Raw genomic sequence first — 21,497 nt, forward strand, 5'->3', positions numbered from 1 at the left:
GTGTCTGTAGTTCCAGTTACTGGGGAGGCTGAGGCAGGAGAATTGCTTGAACTCGGGAGGTGGAGGTTGCAGTGAGCCGAGATCAAGCTACTGCACTCCAGCCTGGCAACAGAGCAAGATTCCATCTCCATTAAAAAAAAAAAAAAAAAAAAAAAGGTTTATAATTCTAGAATTTTCTCTTAAAATTGTATACATCCTTTGACTCAGAAAATCCAAATCTGTAGGCTTTTAGTCTACAGATATATCAGTATGTATGTACAATGATATTTATGTGTCATCCTACGTATGATAGGTGTCAATAATATCTAGGATGATATTTATGGCAGAATCATTTAAATAGCAAAAAATCAAAAATTAACTGCCCATCAATAGAAGACTGGTAAGTAATTATGGTGACTCACACAATGGATACTCTGCAACCAAAAAAGAATGAAGTAAATCAACAGGAATAGTAATTAATATTTACCAAGCACTCACCACATGGTGTCTCACCCAAGCTGCAGGGATATTGATTCACAACACCCTTATGTGTAACTCCCATTACTATTCTCATCATGGAGAAGAGAGAAAAAAGTCAGTAGAAGATTCAGTAACAGGTCCAAGGTGACACAGCTTGTGGGCCACACTCCTAGTTGGAATTCCGACTCTCGCAGTTGGTTTGAGCCCACATGCTTAACCACACACACACACACACAAATTCAGAAAGAATATAAAAGACACCATTAATAATGATTGCTTTCAGGTCATGGAGGTTAGTAATGGAATAAGAGAGAATTTGGCTTTTCATTTTATACTCCTTATATTCTTTACTATATACCTTATATATCAGCATGTGTCAGTTGTATATTTTTTAAAACCACTAGTTCAAATAAATAAGCACTAAAGTATTAAAAACATTTTTTAAAACTTCTGCCCTCAAGGAACTTAAGTCCCTACATCAACTCTTAAGGGATTTATTAATCTTACAAGCAACAGTAAAGTATATGGCAAGGAGGTAAGGAAATGAAAAACATAAGCCCCAGATCATACGGGCTGTGGAAATGCTGGCTTCAGTGTAAGCTTTACCCCATTCCAGGGTTCACACTCAACAATTGATGGTGTTTGGTAAGAGCACCTGTCCCAAGGCAGCCCAGGGGCCTGAAAGACCCTGATTCACCTACAGTGTTCCCCTGGGCTCAGCAGGCAACACCATTCTTTTTTGTTCTTTTGCAGCCTTTTGAAAGCTGTTTACAAATAATCTAATATGATATCACAACAATCCTATAAGGTTTTGTTTCCTCTTCTGTTAAATGGAGATAGTAGTATCTATTCATTCACCTAATGGCTTTATTCCTATCATTTTGCAGATACAAAAACTGAATTGCAAAAGCAGTTCGTGGAGAAGAGAATGTGAGTTTTTAAATGACAAGGGGGAGGGAGGGGGAGGGAGAGAAAGTTCTGAAGCGCCCAGTCTTGGAGGATGAGGGAGGAGGGCAATTCCCTAATGTCCATTGGAATTCGGAAGGCCAGGCAGGCCGGACGGACTGGAGACGGAGGCTCGCCTTGGGACCCTCTGTGCTTGCGGGACCCGCTGAGCACCCAAAGGCCGGCCCTAGAGTCCAGGAGAAGAGCGCAGCGGCGCGGAGCTCCCAGGCGTTCCCCGCAGCGCGTCCTCGGTCCTGGAACCGCCGCGCCGCGCGTCCTGGCTTGCACATCTGCCCCATTTGCCCGCGGATCTTGACTTTTTCTCGGCGGGCAAGGCCTCGGTCTCCTCCCCGCAGCAGGGCTGCCCGCGGCTGCGGGACCCTCCTGGTCCTGATGCCTGGCAGAATCGAAGGGGTGAGGGTACGCGCTCTGCAGCAGAAAGTCCTGGGCTTAAAGTCCCACTTATTATTTGGCGTTGCCACTTACTGGTCGGTGGGTTTGGTAGGGCGCGTTTCTGAGCCTCAGTTTTCCCATCTGTAAAGCCGAAGTACATAGCGCTCTCCTGCAGAGTTAGAAATTTCGACGATGTGCCGCGCGCTCTAGAGCGCGCTCAGCAAGCGGGTCCCACCGTGCCCAAGGCAGGACCGCGGCGCGATGTCACCTATGCAAAGTCGCCGCAACTCAAGGGAATCGCAGCTGTGTGCTCAGCTTTCCCCTCCCCGCCGCCGTCTTTCTCCCCAAACTGGCTTGGGGGCGAGTATCCGGTGCTCTCCCCAGCACTGGCGCTTCCCGCGCGGGCGCCCCAGGTGTCCGTTCCGCCCTCGGCCTGGCAGGGCATCCAGAGGTGTCCGCGCTCCCGGAGCTGGGCGGAGCTGGGCGCAGCCCACGTGGTTCGGGCGGGAGGCGCCAGAACCTGGCCAGCTGCCCGCCTGCCCGGGAGAGCCAGGTGCTAGCCAGCCGCTCTGCGCCCCGCGCCCTGCTTGCCCCCATTATCCAGCCTTGCCCAGCCTTGCCCTGACCTGACGCCCTGGCCTGACGCCCTGCTTCGTCGCCTCCTTTCTCTCCCAGGTGCTGGACCAGGGACTGAGCGTCCCCCGGAGAGGATCCGGTGAGTGCACCGAGAAGAGGGAACAGCGGGGCCAGGGTGGCGCCCAGGACTCGGGGCTTAGGCTTTGGGAGGTGCGCGGTGTCGCGTGCAGACCCACTGGTGTGAAAACGCCCCCAGCCGCCAGCCTCCCGGCCTCGGTCCAGGCTGGTGAGGACAGCGCGTTCCCAGCCACCCAGCCTTAGTCCCCAGACTTCACCTGGGTTCTTTGAGCAGACTGGTCTGGGTGCGGGCACGGGTGGGAGCGGGGTGGCGGGGGATCCCCATTTTGGGCAAAACGGTTGGTTTTAATCAGAAGCTCCATTGCCTCCATTGCGACTCTGCCATGCAGACTGGGCCAAAGCTGCTGATGCCAAGCAGGCTCGCCCCAGGGGAAAGGTTTCCTCCCGGCCCAGGAGCTGGTCTTGGGGTGAGGAAGAGGCCGGATGATCTTGGCGTGGGAGGAGGCACCTGGCTTCCTCTGGGCGTCTAAAAATCTGTTTTATTGGAATCACGTTTTGTTTGCAGACAGACTCCCTGGGCCCACCAGGGAGGTGCGGGAAATAGAGATGTGGGAAGGGTCTGTGAGCTGTGAGCACCTGTGGGCTTCGTCCCTACTGGCCCCAAGTCCCTACAGGAACGGAATCTCACTCGTAAATCCCCGAAGATTCCCCGGGCTTAGACACGGCGTCCCACTGACATTAACTGGCACTGGAAACTCCACCTCACTTCCACACGGTACTTGGGACAGGTCCTTTTTTAGATGGTGTGACTGGTATCTTGTTCACATACTTCTTTCTGAGGGAGTGAAATGACAGTCGGGGGAGAGCAAGGCTCCCAATAGGTGCAAAGGCCAGCACTGCTGGGGGCTGTGAAGTCTCAGGAAAAGGCTCCTGGACTTGCAGACCACGCTGCTGAGCAGTGACATTGACACGCCGGGTTCAGCTGGCCTGCATCTGTCCTAGGAAACCCAGCCCTCCACCTGCTCATTGGTGGGACTCAGCTGACCTCAGCAAGGCCTCAGCCTTCCTGGGCCCAGCCCCCTCCCTGCCCAGAGCCGTGCTCCTTAGTATCTAAATACCAGGCATGGGTCACTGTGCTCCTGGCCCTCACTCAGGCTCTGAGAACAGTAGCAGGTGCCTCAGAGGATTGACTGAGGGCACATTTAGAGAACATGGGTTGGTGCCTGGCACACACATGGGGAGTCAGTGGGTCTTACTGAGTACGACATGAGTGACTAGGAAAAAATTAAAACAAACCAGCTGAATGTGTGCCCAGTGAGGGGCTGGAGGTGGTGGAAGTGTCCCAGAGCCCCGTGGGCTAATGGGAAAAGTGAAATTGGTGCCTTTCAACCACAATGTAATAATGGCTCAAATGAGCCCCAGTCTCAGTGGTTGGGGCAGCCTTCTAGGGACAACTGTCTTGTTCTTTTCAGAAGCAACCTCTGGAGGAACAGCCCTTGCCTCTACTCCTCCCCACTACCCCCATGCCATCACTCCCCCTCTTAATTTCAACATCCTGGCATCATCCAGGGCTGGAGAGGGCCAGAGAGGTCTTGGAGCTCAGCCATTGTCCATGGTACAGATGGGGAGACTAAGACCCTGAGAGGAGGAGCATCTGTCCCAGGTGGCCGGGCTGGCTGTGCCTGAACTGAGATGGGAACCCAGCTCCCACCTCTCAGCGCCATCCTCCTACAGCCTCACCTGGGACCCATCCTTGCGGTAGAGACTAGCACTGAGGCTTTAGGTGCAAATGAAGAACTCATGTCCATTTACAAATGAGGTTTACCACCAACTCCCCAGAGAACTGGGAGAGCAGAGGGGATGGCAAGTTGGTGGGCAGGTAGCTGAGGGGCAGAACACCCTCCCAGTGCTGTTGCTGCTGGGGCCATTGCAGACCCTTGTGGCTACAGCACAGATGTGCCTGGTTCACCTGTAGGGGAGGGAGTGGCCCTTCTGGGTGGAAATGTGCTCATTTAGCCACTGATGAGAGCTGGGGATCAGTGCCTACTGATGGGCCCCGCCTACAGAAATAACCACACAGGCTGACCTGGACAGCAGCATTCGGGAAACAGCCACAAAGGATTAAGGCAGAGGGCACCACAGTAGTCATCTCTGCCACCTCCCCTTTATCAGCAAGAATAACACCACACGACACGCCTTGGCTCTGAGTCAGAGAGAGCATTCCTGCTGTTGTTAGCTTGCCAGTTTGTTTGCCTAGGCGAGTGATCACCCACAATCACCATTGTTCCAAGGCTCCCCAAGCAGCCAGCCCAAGAGCTAGTTAAGCCAATTCTTCATCCAGGAGGAACCCCCACCCCGATTTCCCTTCAATTTGGCCAAAAAATGAATTCAACTCTTTAGTGGATAAAGATGACACCACCACTGGAATTCAGCGGTCTGGGCCTGGGATACCCATCTTATAAAACCAGCTCCACTCTCTCCTCCCTGCCTATTAATCCCTGTGTCCCCTCCCTCTGCCCCACTATGGCTATTCAACCACTGGGGAAGGCTGGCGGTCTCCAATGTTTAAAATATGATCAGATCTGAGCAGTGGAACAGGCAGTAAGTGGAAGTGTTTTGTTCAGGAACCTCGTGAGCAGGCGTTATCTAAACAGAAATGGAACAAGGAGCAGATACAGCAGGGTGGCATCTGCCCTCCCCCAACACATGCACTCTGGGAGCCCCCACCCCACCCAGCTAGGGCAGGCACAGAGCAGCCCTGTACTCCTCATGAGTCTAGCATGTTCTCTGCCCTCACCTCCCTGAGCCCATGGAGGTCGAGGCTGCAGTGGGCCATGATTGCACTATCGCACTCCAGCCTGGGTGACAGACCAGGACCTCATCTCAAAAAATAGGAAACAAAACCATTTGAAAGGGGATAGAATGGGGGAGGGACAGATATCCAGGCAGCCTCTAGGACATTGGCTGTGATGCTCTGTGATCTTTTTATCCGTTCACTTACTGGTCACTGACTGTGCTCTAAGAATGTGAAGCTTGCAAGATAAGAAAAGCAGGTTTTTCCTTTTGTTTTGCTTTTCTTCATCACACATCATGATTTAAGTTTCTCAAACTGAGGCCTGGAATTTTGGCTTCTACGTTAGGAGAAGAGAGGGAATGATAATGCCTCAGCTGATGGTCACACTGTCCATCCATTCTGAAAACAGAACATCAGTGAATGCTCTTCTTATGATCTCTTTTTTTTCAGAACTCATGAAAAATAAAAGTGAATGAACTCCAGTCATGCATCAAATAATAACTTTTTGTTCCAATTCTTTAGAAACCAGAAAGTGTGTGCTCTGTGGGAGCATCAAAAATGAGTTCTATAGTAAGGGTTTCTTGACCAGAACCTAAATCTGACTGTAAAGGAACAGAGTTTGAATGCTCCCAGGGCATTGGGGCAATCTCTTCTTGTATTGCAAACACTCATCTTTACATTTGAGAGTGGAAATGTTGAGGAATGGGTGCAAAAAAATTCAACGAATTATCATTCTCCATTTTTATGGCATAAGCCAGGGACTATTTTGGCTGACTTCCATGAGAGCTCTGTAGACATTTTTATTTTAAATGGTATCTGCCCAGAAAATGTCCCTTTTCATAATTAACCTCTTGTGCAACAAAATCGAAGTACGTCTCCAGCACAGGGGGAGTTTTGTTAGTATTTTTATGATAAACACTTCCAAATGGTCAGCAGCACTGATGGGAAATGCTTCTCAGAATTCAGAAGCAAAATTGAGTCTTTTTGGTGGTTTTGAGACTTCCCCCTGAAAGCACACAGATTGGACGCCTTCTCTAATGTTCCTGAGAAAATAGGTTCAAGTCCTCACAGAAAACTTATTGAAATTACGAGGTGGCTTTTAAACTTTCAGTTACTCACAACAGAACTCCCAGTCATCCATTCCCCAAAGCCTCAGCATCCAGAGTAGAGCTGGTCTGTCTGTAGCTGCAGCATCTGAGGGCCGAGGGCTTCCCTGGCACAGCCTGCTGCACACCAGGGAGCTGCAAGCACAGAAAAGCACCTGCCATGTGCTGGGAACAGACAGAGGTGCTATTCTTGTGGAGCTTAACAATAACTAATGGGACATCACCAACTGTTAAGGGGTATAAAGAAACGTTAAAGGGATGGGGACAGGTGAAGGAGTAAAAACCGCAGGATGATCAGGGAAGTCCCCTCTGGAGAGCGTGCACAGTTTTGCAGTGTCCCAGTGTGCAAGCATTGGTGGTGAGGTTCTCCCTGGTACAATTGTTCCTCCAATTTTATACCCAGCAGTAATGTCCACATCAATATAAGCTGTGAGGCCTGTGTGATATTGCCATATGAAAAGCCAGCAAGTGGATCTGTCATTCTCTGCTCAGCCACCACCACTGCATCACTCCCCTGCCTCACACCCATCAACCACCTGACCGGATGTACAGGCCAAGGTCCTCTGTGACTCACCCACTACCCAAGTGAATGAGTCTCCCCTAGAGCTTTGCTACTCAGAGGGGTCTGAGGACAGCAGCATGGGCCAACTCATGCACTCAAGCTGCCTGGAGATCTTGTTCAAAGGCAGATTCTGAATGAGTAGGTCTGGGGTGGAGCCTGAGAGTCTGTACTTCTATCAAGTTCCCAGGGGATGCTGCCAGTCCACGAACCACATTTTGAGTAGCAAGCAAGATTCTAAGGTTCCGCTTATCTTGGCTTTTGACATTTGGATTTTCCTTCCTCTGTCCTTTGGACATTGATTGGGATCAGGTCTGATGAACTTCAAAAAGGGCGTAAGATCATCTGAGGTTTAACTTCTTGGTCATCAGGTTACCTACAAACACAGCATCACATAGTGCATTGGGTGGGGCCGCTGCTCTGCTGAGCAGCTGAGTCACACCAGATTCTCAGACAGGCACCGTGGCTCTTTGGGAGGCCAAGGCAGAAGGATTACTTGAGCCCAGGAGTTCAAGACCAGCCTGGGCCACATAGTGAGAACTTGTCTCTAAAAAAAAAAAAAAAAAAAAAAAAAAAATTAAGTAAAATTTTAAAAATTTTAATTAGATTTGCTGAGGGTGAGGCCTGGCCACCAGTAGTGTTAGGTGATCCTAATACACCCCAGGCTTGAGAATCCCTGCTGGGCAGCCCCACAGCTGACCTCTAAAGTAAATAAACTCAGCACCCACTGCTCAAACTGCCCAGATGTTTTGTTCTCCCAAGTTGCATCACTTTTGCCTCCCCATGGAAATTATGTGGCTACTCCCGGCACAAGCACATCGCCCTCACAGGCATCAAGCTCATATGACCTCCCGCTGGAACCACCCCCAAACACACACATGGCAAACCTGAACAGCCTCCCACGCCCAGAGGGTGGTGAAACCTTCCAAGTGCTGTGGAGTCTCCCAAATTTTCCACCTAGTGGGTCAGTCATCCAGGCGTCCCTGCCCACATGGAGCCTGCAGCATTGCTCTAGGAGGTCTAGGAGATGCACAGGAGACTCTGAGCTGACTATGAATTTGCTGTGAAGTTTCCTCTTTTCTGTGCTGTTCCCTCTCCCAAGAAACTTAAGGTGAGAAGCCTCAGGAATGGCGCATTTCTCCCAGGGTTTTCCGTTGCAAAGCCCAACCCTAGGTGAGGGAGGGGAGCCATGCCCCTGGATGGGGAGATCACTGACGTTCATCCCACAGTGGAAAGAGAATGAGGGACCCGTGGCTGAGTGTGTTTGGGAGAGTAGGAAGTAGATCCCTTTTAAAATTCGAATGTGGAAATTTTGCATAGATTGACTTAAGTTCATTAAACTACACAAGTTTCCAGACAAGCATTAGAAAAGCATTTAACCCAAGTACAGACAGATGTCCTGAGAGGTCAGCGGCATTCTGTGTTGTCTCTTACTCTGTGACTTGGTTGGCATCGGTAGGCTTCTGGGACTGATGACTTGTGAACCTGTGACATTCCAGGTGTGACCCCGACAAGAAGCAGAAATGGGGAAGAAACTGGATCTTTCCAAGCTCACTGATGAAGAGGCCCAGCATGTCTTGGAAGTTGTTCAACGAGATTTTGACCTCCGAAGGAAAGAAGAGGAACGACTAGAGTGAGTGTGCCGTGCTGAGCCCACGGAGCCCGGGGTCCCTGATCTTCCCCCAGAGCCATCATATGGGTGCTGTCTGGGTGGGTCGACGGCCATGTGCAGGGTGAAGAGTGATGGACAGGAAGCAGGGTCTGGGACACAGCTCTTCTTTCTGGCCTTGGTTTTCTCAGTGAGAGGATCTGACTTGCCAAACTGACATTCACTTGTTCTCTGAATAGTTTTGTTTCACCTTGACCCAGCTTCCAGGATGATATATCCTAAGCCAGGTGATACTTAGGCCACATCTTTGAAGAATAGAGCAAAAGGTGATACATGGGGAAAGTCTCCGTGCCATTCTGAAACACCTAGATGTTGGAATCAAGTTTTTAGGACAGAGGCTGCCCTTCCACCTTTCTTTTCAGCAATGCCAGGCAGCATCCCGTCCTCACCATGGGTGACCCCAGCACGGTTTTGTACCACTCTGCCCAGTGATGGGGCTAAAGCCCACCCATCCTTGTTCACTCCTCCATCCACTGCGCATCTTCCTCCCCCCTCTATCTTCTGGGCCCCCTTATCCTTTCTTGATGTCTTTAGTGGATTGGGTTACCCTATGGGAAGGAAGCATATGAGGGAAGTAGTTAAGCAAAAGCTGAGAGGATGCTCCTGGCAGAGGGTGGAAGGCAGAGAGCAGAGGACAGAGGGCAGTGGGTGGAGGGCAGAGGGCAGATGGTGGAGGGCAGAGGCCAAAGAGTGGAGGGCAGAGGGCCCCGCTGAAGATGGCAGGAGGGAGCCTGGTGTGCCCCAGGGACAGCATAGGCTGGCGAAGCTGGAGTGGAGTAAATGAGCGGGCCAGGAAGAGACGCAGTTGGAGACATAACAGGTGGGGGGCATGGGATCTAGTGCCAGTCACAGGGGTCCTGTAGAGCTTCACAGGGCCTCAGCCTTCCCCTGAGTCACCACAGGCCTTCGAGCAGAGCAACAGCGAGTCCTGGTTTCTGTTTCGCAGCGGTGGGCTCTGTGAAGTGGCCAGATGCACTTTGCAGGCAGAGCCAGCAAGCTTGTCCAGAGATCAGATGGGGGGTCTCCAGGGTGAGAGGGGTCAAGGGCAACTTCAAGGTTGTGGCCTGAGCAACTTCAAGGACAGAGTTGAGGTCAGCTCTGCTGGGGAGGCCACAGATGGAGAGGTTTGGGGGAAATGTTTCAGGCATGTTGAAGTGACATCACGCAGGTGTGTTGAGCGGGTGTTGGACACATACACTAGTCTGGAGCTCAGAGGATATGCGTTATGAGAGCTTCGTAAAGGTGAAGCTTCATATGGTGAAACAGATGAAAGGTATTTGTATTCGTTTCTGGGACTGCAGCATATGTGACTTGTACAGTACAGATTTAAGCACACAGCTCTCCTGCAGTTCTGCAGGTCAGAGGTCCTAAAATCAAGGTGTCCTCAGAGCTACATTCCAGCTGGAGGCTCGAGGGAGGACCCATCTCTCGGCCTTTTCCAGGTTCTAGAGGCTTCCTGGATTCCTTGGCTCCTGGCCCCTCCTCCACCTCCAAGGCCATCAGCACAACGTCTAACAAATGTCTCCCTCTGCCACTGCCTCTCTCTCACCCTCCCCCTCTCTCACCTTTGCCTCCATGCTCACATCTCTCTCTTTGACTTTCCTGCCTTCCTCTTTCCCCTATGAGGAGAAATATGGTTACATTTAGGGACTGCCCACATCATCCAGGACCCTCTTCCCATCTCAGGATCCTTAATATCATTCCATCTCCCTTTTGCTATGTGAGGTGACATTTTCACAGGTTCTTGGGACTAGAACATGAATGCCTTGGGGCGGGGGGTGGCAGCATTGTTCAGCTGACCCCAGCATTTAAAGCTGCAGGGCTGTAGGAGACCACACTGGAAGGGAATTTGGATAGGGACCAGCCCCAGGAACGTCAGCTCAAGCATGTTGAGGAGACAAAGCACCAAGAGAGGAGACAAAGCACCAAGGAAGGAGACAGAAGGAGCAGCAGAAGGGGGACTTTGGGTCCCCATGCTGAACAGCGTCTGCAACAAACCGTTAGGTGAAGCAAGAGCAGTTCAGCCCCACATGGAGCGGGAGGCGCCCATGTTGGTGGGGAGGGGCTGGTGTCAGAGCCTCCCTGCCGTGTGATCCCCCACTCTCCCTCGGCCCTGGACCACCAATCACCCCTGGATTTCATTATAGCCCAGGTTTCACCACTGGCCTCGGGGGAGGGCCCATCCTGCTGGCCCTGGTACAGGCAGTACCAGCCTGGTGGCCATGGCCGGCCACGACTAACTTCTCAAAGCCTGAGCAGAGGCTGCCGACCAGCACGCAGCTGACCACAGGGCTACCGTCCTGTCCCCTTTGTGCTGGCAGAAAAATGCGGTCTCAAGGGCCCTGTCCTCACCCCTCCTCTCTTGAATCTCAGATCCCCCATTTCCATATTCTGAAGTCCCTCAACCTCTCTTTCCCATTCTCTCTATGTAAACTCAAATGTTCTCTTACTGTTTTCACCAGAGCAGCTCTCCCTGCGTCAGCTTTGGCGTTCAGGCTGTGCCAAGGGCAGAACATCGTTCTCATTAGTAGAACCCCCTTCTGGGTGGATCCTTCCCAGGTGCATCCTGCCCTGTCTCCAAGGCAGCCCTGGCTGTTGTCAGCCCTTATTTCAAATGGCAACTTGTAACTTCTCATTGCCTGAGTATAGACGAATGCAGAGAAATGGAAAAGGGGGGAGAACGATGTTTTCCAAGGAGCAGAGGGAGGGAGCCAGTGGGGCCTGGGGGTCCTGGGCAGGCACTGTCTTCCAGGGAACTGCTGAGTAGTCCGCCCTGCTCCAGTCCGGGCTTATCTGAAGCGAGTTTAGCAGAAACTCCCATGCGTTTCCTGTCTGTGTCTCACCCCCTTCTGACACCCGTCTTTCCTTATTTCATGCTCTTTTCATCATTTCACATTGCAAAGAAGAGACGCACCCACCCAGGTCACCTCCCAGAACTCTTAGGAAAGGACGCACCCAGGTCACCTCTCAGTACTCTTAGGAAAGGACTTTTGTAAGAATATGGGTTCTGATGACCCTGCCTGGTGGGCCGCCCATGGCCAGTTGGTTACAGCCGAGGTCACATTGTTCATTCTGTGCCTGAGGCTGTTTGCTCAGAATGAGCCAGTGGTGGGGACGTTAATTGGCCCACTCTGCTATGTCTTCTCGGCCTGCTATGTGATTAGGGGGTGGGCTTGTTAAATCCCCAAATGCCTTCCAATGGGAAAGGGCCACATGAGCATAGAGTACCGTGTTGAAAATGTCAGTGTGCAGAGAGGCAGTGCTATGGAAAGCCTATGTCAAGGTAGCGTTAAGTCGAGAATACTGAAGCCCCAAGTGGCGTTGCTATGATGGGTCTTACTATGAGAGTACATTTCAGCAGGTGACACGTTTGGGAGGCAAAAAATCATGTAAACCAGTAGTCCCCAACCTTTTTGGCACCAGAGACCGGTTTCATAGAAGACAATTTTTCCACAGATGTGAGGGGCGGGGGGAGGGGGCTGGGGGCGGGGTTGGGGATGGTTTCAGGATGAAGCTGTTCCACCTCATTCTCATTCTCATAAGGAGCACACAGACTAGATCCGTCGCAGGCACAGTTCACAGCAGACAACTATGGGAGCTCTATGAGAATCTAACGCTGCTGCTGACCTGGCAGGAGGTGGAGCTCAGGCGGGAAATGCTCTCTTACCTGCCAATCACCTCCTGCCATGAAACTCGGTTCCTCACAGGCCAGGGACACGTACTGGGACACGCCCGGGGCTTGGGGACCCCTGATGTAAACAGTGTGGTGGCAGAAGTAGTTAAGAGGTTTTCGAGTTTCTTATTGTTTCATTTGTGCTTGTCTTTTGTGGACTGCCCTATTGGTTAAATATGTCACTAAAAGGAGAGCTGCCTCTACCTGTGAGAAGCCTTTTCACAGGTGCCTCATGAGCCCTGGGGAGTGGCAGGGCCCTGGCGTGTGGGCACGCATTAGGTGCAGGTGCCTTGAGCACTGCAAGGTCAAAACACACCTCGCAGTCTGCTCTGCTCAAACCAGGTGGTGTGGACACTCTGCAAGGCCACAGAGGAAACAAGCATAGAAAAAAGGCTCTGGTTCTTGGCACCAAAATTGGTTCTGCAGAGGAGCTGGCGAAAATACCAGAAATCCATGATGAAACCGAAGATAACTTTTACAATAATGAACCTCCTTCTTCCCCGTCTTTCATCATTGCTAATCTGTGCGTTTAACCAATTTCAACATGAACAGTCATCTGTGTGCTCCTGCCACAGAATCCCGTTCTCTGTAGCGTCTCTCTGGGTGTCATCCTCAGGGTCCTCATGTCTGCTCCCGGTCACCAAGTCTTAAATATCTGAATCAGCAAGAGGCTGGATGAAGAAACTGGTGCTCAAGGGACCACTACGTGGGTGGCGGTAACAAATGTAGCAATTCAGGAACTGCCCAGCAGTTTCCAGTGTGTCTCACACACTCTGACAGGGATGCCTGTGGGCGTGACCCAGTCTGAGGAAACTCAAGGCCACTAATAGGAGAGAGGAGAGAACAGGGGTGGGGAACACACTGTCATTTCTTGGAAAAAGCTTTACTACCCAGAATATACATCAGGGGAACACAGCGTGCAGACTCAAGGCCAGTGCCCCAGAAACAAGTTTGCCAGGGGGTTGATTTGCTTAAGAGCCGATTCACTTAATGCACCAATTATCAAACCAAAGAAAATGCATTTCTTTTAACATTCTTAAAATTAGCAGATGTGCGTCAGATGGATTCCTGCTCAATGTTTCTCCCCAGATGTGAGCATCAATCACGTTGAAGGACACTGGGCAGGGTCTGGAGGTGACGCCTGCACCTTTTCCCACAGCGTCAGAACAACACAACTTTGATTTCTCCTCTGTCAAAGCAGGGACAAACAAGCTGGTCCAGATCCCTGATATGCTGGAGGAAGGAGGGCATGTGACCTTGAGACCCCCATGAGCAGCATCCTGTCCCCAAGCCACGGAAGCTCCTGCTCCCTTGGCCAGGCCTGCCCCTCCTTCCAGGCTGTGCTGTGGACATTCAGTGACGCACACCCCTGACAAGGCTCTCCTTGCTGGCCCTTAGGAGGGATCGGTGAGAAGGAAGGGGAAGCCAGCACGTCTTGATCTAGCCCAGGCAGGCATAGTCTCTCCCTGAAGTTGTCTGTGCCACTAGGGATTTGGGAATGGGCTGTTTGCTATATAGAGTGGGAGGGCTGTTCCTGCCTCCCACGAGGACACAGTGCTGTGTACCATAGAATCAAAAACTTGAAGATGTACAAAATTAGGATGTTAGCACCACTGGCGTCAGACAGGCATTTTAGGATAGATTTGACTTAACACCCACATCCTATCCCGGGAGCTGCCCGATCAGCAGCCCCTTCTCAGCCTTTGTCCCTCCTGACCCTCTGTTTGTCCTGTGTGTTCCTTTCCCCACACTCTCTTGACCTTTCTCTGTGGTTAGTTTGAAGCCTCCTCTTTTTCCTGCTGGCCCATTATTGGAATAAATTGCCAACGACAGATCTTCCCGGAGGGTTTGGATCCATATGCTTTCATGGATGGATCTTTCAAATGGTCAAAAAACAAATAAATCCTGTGTGATTTAAACTGCTTCATACCTGAGTGTTCACCAGCCTCGCCCTGACACCTCATATTGATGAAGATAAAGAAAAAAATATATATAGCCCAGTTAAATCATCATATAAATAGACCTAAGACTGCACTGTCCAGGACAGAAGGTACTAGCCACTAGTGGCTATTAAAATTAGTTATAATTAAATAAAATAAAAATATAATTAAATAAAATTTAGCTTTTCAGTCTTATTAGTCACATTGCAGGTTTTTGATGGCTACACGTGGGTAGTGACCACCATATCAGATCTTTGCAGAGGCCCATTTGGAATAAGGTAGCAAAAGTCTTAAAAGTATGCTCACCCGTTGAGCCAGCAGGTCCTCTGCTGAAAGTCATCATAAGGAGAGAATCAGACAAGGGTTACAGGAGAGAAGAACTAGAAAGACCCTAATGTCCAAATGTTCGGGCTTTGGTTAAATACCAAATTTAACAACGGATTTAACAATGGGTTGCTCAGCACCCAATGAAAATAATGCTATAGAAATAAATTGACATTAATAGTTCACAAGATATTGTCCAGTAGAAAAAGGAAGTTGTGAAAACGTAATTTTATCCCATTTTACTTTTTTTTGTTTTGTTTTTTGAGACAGGGTCTTGCTCTGTTACCCAGGCTGGAGTGCAGTGGTGTGATCATGGCTTACTGCAGCCTCGACCTCCCAGGCTCAAGTAACCCTCCCACCTCAGTCTCCTGAGTAGCTGAGACTACAGGCGTGCATCACCACACCTAGCTAATTTTTTAAATTTTTTGTAGAGAGGGGGTCTCTCTATGTTGTCCAGACTTGTCTTGAACTCCTGGGCTCAAGTGATCTTCCCACTTCAACCTCCCAAAGTGCTGGGATTACAGATGTGAGCCACTACACTTAGCCACATTTTACTTTTTTAAAAAATACATAGAAAAATCCAATAATAGTAGCAGAAGCTCAGCACTCATTGAGCCCTCTCTGGATGTGGCTCTACGTCATGTGTTGGAGTCTAGCCCCTTCTCTGCCTCCTTTGCTGGAACTTCTTGGACTCTTTAAATATTCCCTTTTGTAGGGTCGAGGGCCCTGGCCTCAACTCTCTTCTCTGCTCTGTGTCACTCACTTCTCCAGTGACCTTGTCCAGCCCCAAGGTTTTAAATGAGTTCTAGACCAGCACTGCCTGATGGAACTTTCTGCAGTGATGGAAATATTCGTATCTGCATGCCCCATGTGGCAGCCACTGGCCACCCAAGACTATGGAGCAACAGAAGTGTGGCTAATGCAACTGGGAGACAAAAGTTTTAATCGTATTCAATTTTAATTAATCTAAACGTAAATAGCTGCATGTGCCCTAGCAGCTAGGAGCTACTATAGCGGCTAGAAACACATCTAAACAATGAGTCCCAAGTTTACACCCACATCAGAGACGTGTCCTCTGAACTCTGACTTTTATAGGCAAAGGACTGCACGACACTGCAGCCAAAGTGTTCCACTGGCATCTCTGTCCCAGCATGTCCAAAACAGAAGTTGTGATTTCTCCTCCACCTCCAAGCACCCCATCCCCATCTTGGATGCAGGCTTGTTGCCAAAGTTAAGTTCCCAGGACTCATGGCTGTCTCTGCTCCTTCCCTCTCACCCCACACCCCACATTCAGCCAGTCCCATGGCTCAACCAATACAGCCACTGCTCACCACCCTCAATGCCGGCCTCAGGTCACACCACACTGTCTTTCTTGTGGACACCACAGGAATCCACCCCACACACACACTTACTCTTCTCTCCCTCCACCCTCACTGTCTTGTTGTCCATTCTCCCCATGTCCCCCAGACTCATGCCTTAAAAATGTGGATCAGGTCATCCCCCGGCTCATAACCCCCACAGAGCTTCCATCGCATTTATGATGAAATTTGCCCTCCTCACCCCTGCTCACCGTGGGACCTCACTCCCTCCTCTGTTTCCTCCTTAGCGCTTCTCCAATGCCCAGTGAGTCATTTCCTTGTTAGTGTCTTATCCCTGCCAGCATCTAAGCCCCATGAGGACTCTATTGCATTGGCTACTGTGTCACCAGCCCCCAGCACAGTACTGACCATGAAATGACTCCACAGCTCTCTGGGCTCAGGTTGGATGATGACCTCTTTCAGCTTCATCTCTGTTGTCTCCTTTAATCCTCAGACACCCCTGTGATGTGGTTACTTTTACTGTCCCCACGCACAGGTGAGAAACTGAGTCTGGGGCGGGTTAGCCAGCTGTGATGAATATCTGGTAAATGTTTACTTTTAGCATTTGCAGGTCTATCTGCAGTGAGTGAAAGCTTGCTGTGTATTGGTGTATTGTCTTGTATTATTGTTCCTCTCATCTCCTATTTCTCCCATAAATATATATTACATCTAAAATAATTCACTCTAGGCCAGGCACAGTGGCTCATACCTGTAATCCCAGCACTTTGAGAGGCCGAAGAGGGTGGATCACCTGAGGTCAAGAGTTCAAGGCCAGCCTGGCTAACATAGTGAAACCACGTCTCTACTAAAAAAAAAAAAAAAAAAAATACAAAAAATTAGCCAGGCATGGTGGCAGGTGCCTGTAATCCCAGCTACTCAGGAGGCTGAGGCAAGAAAATTGCTTGAACCTGGGAGGCGGAGGTTGCGTGAGCTGAGATCGCACCACTGCACTCCTCAAAAAATAATAATAATAATAAATAAAATAATTAGCTCTAATTCTTTAAATATCTAATGTGTGTTAAAACTTTTCCGCTCATCTCCAAATAAGGTCCAGACCTTACACTTGCTTGCTGTATCTTTTAAGTCTCTTTGAATCTGTAAGATCTCTTTTCAGCTCTCTGTTTTTTTAATTTGAAGCTTATGTGTAGAAGAAAGCTAGCTGTTTACTTTTGTGGAATTTTTCACAGTCTGGAGTTAGCTGAGGATATCCTCGTGATGTTTGCACCAAAGTTCCATTGTCCCTGTTTTCCTGTAATCTGGTGGTGAGTTCCATAGAAGTGGTCCTCAGAGTGCTCTCGTCTTGAGTGTTTTAGATTCATTCATATCACTTGGGTATTAAGAAGGTTTTAAGTACAGAAAAGATTATCACATGTTATTATTTTTTAATGTTCTACAAATACAAAGTAGGGCCAAAGTAAAGCTTCTTGAAGGGAACATTGGTTAATAGTCACAGCTTTTTAACTCCCTCTGTCCCCAGAAGAGCCCAGAACTTCTTGGGCACCCATCCCTGTCCTGGACCCAAGGGACCTGGGGCTGTGCACGAAAGGAGCAGACCTCCTCCTGGGCACCCTGGAGCTTGCATTGGTGCTGATTTGTGTCTTGCTTTGTATCATGCTTGCGTCAAGTTCTTCCAGTAATGGCTTTCTGCATTTGTTAGGGTAGCCCCTCAGCTGTGGTTATGGTAGAAATTAATGGACATTCTCCAAACCCAGGAAGAACTAGGAGACCATGCATAGCCGGACTTGGGTGACTCATGCCCTGGGGGAAAGGCTGAAGCCCAAACGGAACACCCTGTTTTAAAGGACACAGCCTACAAATCAAATATTAGGGCTGCCAACCTGCCCTGGAAAGGCAAATAGGTGGTGACGTGGATTTGTGATCTCTGCAAACAGAGGAGGCTCCTGAGAGAATCTGTGAAGGGTCTCCCAGTATGAGACACAGGCAAACCATGGCTTGCTTTAAAAAAAATTTTTTTTGGCCAGGCTCGGTGACTGACACCTGTAACCCTAGCACTTTGGGAGGCCGAGGCAGGTGGATCACCTGAGGTCAGGAGTTCGAGACCAGCCTGGTCAGCATGGCGAAACCCCATCTCTACTAAAAATACAAAAATTAGCCAGGCGTGATGGCAGGTGCCTGTGTCTCAGCTACTCAGGAGGCTGAGGCAGGAGAATTACTTGAACCCAGGGGGCAAAGGTTGCACTCAGCCAAGATCACACCACTTCAGTCCAGCCTGGGCGGCAGAGTGAAATTCCATCTCAAAAATAAATAAATAAATAAATAATAAAAAATTTTTTTGATCATAAGGAATTTGAAATCACCCTTAGCCGAACCAGTTGGAATCACTTGACACAGGCAACTGTAGAGATGAAAAAAATAGGGGCTGAAACAGGGAATCATCTGCCAAGGCAGGGCCTGGAGGGGAACGTTGGTCTGAGATGTTTTATGAGATTCTCTGAGGCTCCGTCTCTCAGCACCTGCCGTTCTCACATCACCACTCACTTCCTCTTCATCGTTTTTATCATCATCTTGGTCTTCCCCTTTAGAGGATCTCCAGGAACTTGAGTGAGTTTCCAGCTCCCTCATGGTAATTCCCAACACATGTTCCCAGGATGGGGAGCCTGGGTCCCCGGCGCTGCTCCTCAGCAATGTCTGCCGTCTTTCCGTCCTCTGCCAGCCGTTAGCCCTGACGTGAGGTTTACTTTGGTTGCTTTCAGTCGTTTGGCCCCTCGATCCTGTGACTCACTGGGTCTTTTGTGCTCCAGCCCCCAACTCAGGGTCACCCTCGGGAATCATTTCTCCATCACCTGGGGTCTGTCCTCAGGCTGTTTTCTCAGGCATGGCGTGAAGTGTGGATTTTGTCTTTTAAGATCTGTTCCACTTGGTTGGGAGTACAATCTGAAGCTCACACACTTTCCCCTGCAGGCTGTGGGGATGCTGCTACCGGTGGTAAGCAGAATAATCCCCCCCAAAAAGAGGTCCACTTCCCAGTCTCCAGAACCTGTGAATTCATGAGGCTATACAGCAAAGGGATTATGCATTTTAGGCTGCCCACCTGCTGGCCTGGACCTGGGAGATGATCCCGGGTTCCCTAGGTGGGCCCAATATTATCACAGGGGCCTTGGAAGCAGAAGGGATGGCTGGTTTTGAAGATGGAGAAAGGGGCCAGGAGCCCACACACCTGAAGCCCTCAAGAAGCTAAACTGCCAGAGAGCAGATTCTCCCCTGGGGGCTCCAGGAGGGGCCACGGTCCTGCCGACACCTTGGTGTTAGCTCAGTGAATCCTGAGTCAAACTTCTGCCCTCCAGAGCTGTCAGGTAATGCATTTGCATTGGTTTTTTATTGTGTTTATTTTATTTTATTTTGTTTTTTGAGGTGGAGTTTTGCTCTTATTGCCCAGGCTGGAGTGCAGTTGCACAATCTCAGCTCACTGCAACCTCCACCTTCTGGATTTAAGCGATTCTTCTGTCTCAGCCTCCCAAGTAGCTGGGATTATAGGCGCCTGCCACCACACCAGGCTGATTTTTTGTATTTTTAGTAGAGATGGAGATTCACCATGTTGGCCAGGCTGGTCTCGAGCTCCTGACCTCAGGTGATCCACCCACCTTGGCCTCCCAAAGTGCTGGGATTACAGGTGTGAGCCACTGCACCCGGCCAGCATTTGCATTGTTTTAAGCCATGGAGTTGGGGGAGCTCTGAAACAGCAGCAGTAGGACGGGAGCCACTGCCCCACGGCCAGCCCTCAGCCTTGCAGAAGGGCCCCCTGCATGACCTCCACTCCATTGGAGGCCACCAGTTCTGTCCACCATGCTGGTAGGGGTTTTGTCCACCCTGTAACCGAGTGGTCTTGTCAGTCTGTGTAGGCATCTCCTACCATCCAGCGACCCCTCTAATCTTTCTTTGTTTCTTCCCTCTGGTTAGGAGAGTTTTCCTGTGTTGTTAGGGTGACGGCTGCCTCGGTGGCATGGTCAAAAACTCACTCATGCCCAACCAAGCTGTGCGAAGGAAATACAGTCTTTTATTTCCCATCTGCTCCTCCTCGTGAGACCCCACCCCTTGAGCAGCAAGACAGTGCAGGCTTCAGGGCTTCAGATCTCCCAGACTCTGCTCACTTACCAGGTCTCTGTTCCTGGCTCAGCTTCTCTTCCAGAGCTCCCCACAACCCCACCTCTGCTCCCCAACCCCTGCTTTTGGCCAGGCCAGCAGCTGGGCCTTGGGAGAAGGTCTCATGACCCTCCCGGTAGCCGGGTTGATGGGGTCTGGACTCCACACACTGTCCCCACCTCCTTGCTGGTCCTGATGCAGAGTGGAGGGCAGGTCAGCTTGCAGGATGGTGACCGCTGGCTGGTACGTGAAGGGTACTGGCCAGGCACTGAGATGCAGATGGCACTCACCACTGAGACCCTGATCCCAGCCACATACCCACGTGCTGTGGCCTCTTCCACCAACCCCAAGCCTCTGCCAGTCCCCTGGCTGGCTGCTCCTCATCGCATGCAGTCCTGCTGGAGCGTGGACTGAGGATCACGGGGATGTGGATTCCCCACCACCCCAGCACCCAACGCAGGTGCCCTCATGCAGGACCCCTCATGCAGGCTCTTCCCCTGCCTGTGTGCTGGACCTTGGGGATGGCCACAGTGGGAGCTTCCCCCTGCTGTGCCTGCAGCAGTGGCCACCAGCCCCGCCATCCTGGGCTCTCCCCAGTATTCCTGCACGTTGCCACCACACCCCTGTCTAGATTCCACCCCAAGAGGGGCAGAGCAGGGCACAGGTCCGACCCCTTCACCCTGCATGGCTGACCTCTCCTGTCCAGACCCCATCATAGGAGCAGCCTTTCCTTCCTCTTCCCGTCCTGGAAGCGTTTTCCTTCCCTGGTATGTGCCCTTTCCTCAGAGGCTGCCAGGCCTCCCTTGAGGACAGGAGTCTCCCCTTAGCTCTGTTCTGCCCCACCAGTCACAGCTCTGACATGCGTGTCCCAGAGCCCTCTGGAGGTGGGACTGCAGAGGACAGTAATGTGGGTCCCCTGCCCCGAGGACGAGGACAGCACTTCTCTTCCACCCCACACATCCCCGTCTCCAGGGCTCTGTTCCCCTTGGGGGCTCACTTTCTCGGCCTTTGCCATCATCTCCCCACTCTCTCCCATCGCTTAGTCCCTTTTCTCCACATTCTGGGAGGGAGAGCAAACTTGACTTTGAAATCAGCAGTTCTCAAACCTTTGGGCCTCAGGACCCCTTCGCATTTCCTAAATTACTGAGAACCCCAAAGAGTTTTGTTCATATGGGTCATATCTTTTAATATTTACCACATCAGAAATTAAAACTGGTAGTTAAAAATATTTATTCGCTCATTTAAAAATAACAGTAAACCCCCTACATATTAACAAAAATACAGTTTTTATAAAAAATGAGATTTTCCCAAAATAAGAGTGTGAGTAAGGTGAGTGGTGGTGTTCTGTTTTTGCAAATCCCTTTAATGTCTGTGTAGCAGGACAAGCCACAGACAAGAACCCCTCAGACACCAAATTGTAGAAGGAAAGGGCTTTATTCAGCTGGGAGCATCGGCAGACTCATGTCTCCAAAAACCAAGCTCCCTGAGTGAGCAATTCCTGTCCCTTTTAAGGGCTCACAAC

At 50.4% G+C, this 21,497-nt stretch overlaps 1 protein-coding gene across 8 annotated transcripts in view; it reads left to right on the forward strand.

The window, feature by feature from the left end:
* The first annotated feature begins 1,416 nt into the window (after positions 1-1,416).
* MLPH (melanophilin) overlaps positions 1,417-21,497 on the forward strand; it is a 65,490-nt gene continuing 45,409 nt past the window's right edge. For 2 of the 8 annotated variants that reach the window (XM_054550031.2, XM_054550032.2), the window contains exons 1-2: positions 2,312-2,512; positions 8,410-8,543. In XM_054550031.2, coding sequence (XP_054406006.1) covers positions 8,434-8,543 — 110 coding nt within the window. In that variant the 5' untranslated portion in view covers positions 2,312-2,512; positions 8,410-8,433. Of the gene's footprint in view, positions 1,819-2,310; positions 2,513-8,409; positions 8,544-21,497 lie in introns of those variants that run through there. The other 6 variants (XM_024243428.2, XM_024243429.2, XR_008523135.1 and 3 more) reach the window with 4 other exon arrangements.

Source organism: Pongo abelii, chromosome 11 (assembly GCF_028885655.2).
Source record: "Pongo abelii isolate AG06213 chromosome 11, NHGRI_mPonAbe1-v2.0_pri, whole genome shotgun sequence".
In the NCBI taxonomy this organism is placed as follows: Eukaryota; Metazoa; Chordata; class Mammalia; order Primates; family Hominidae; genus Pongo; species Pongo abelii.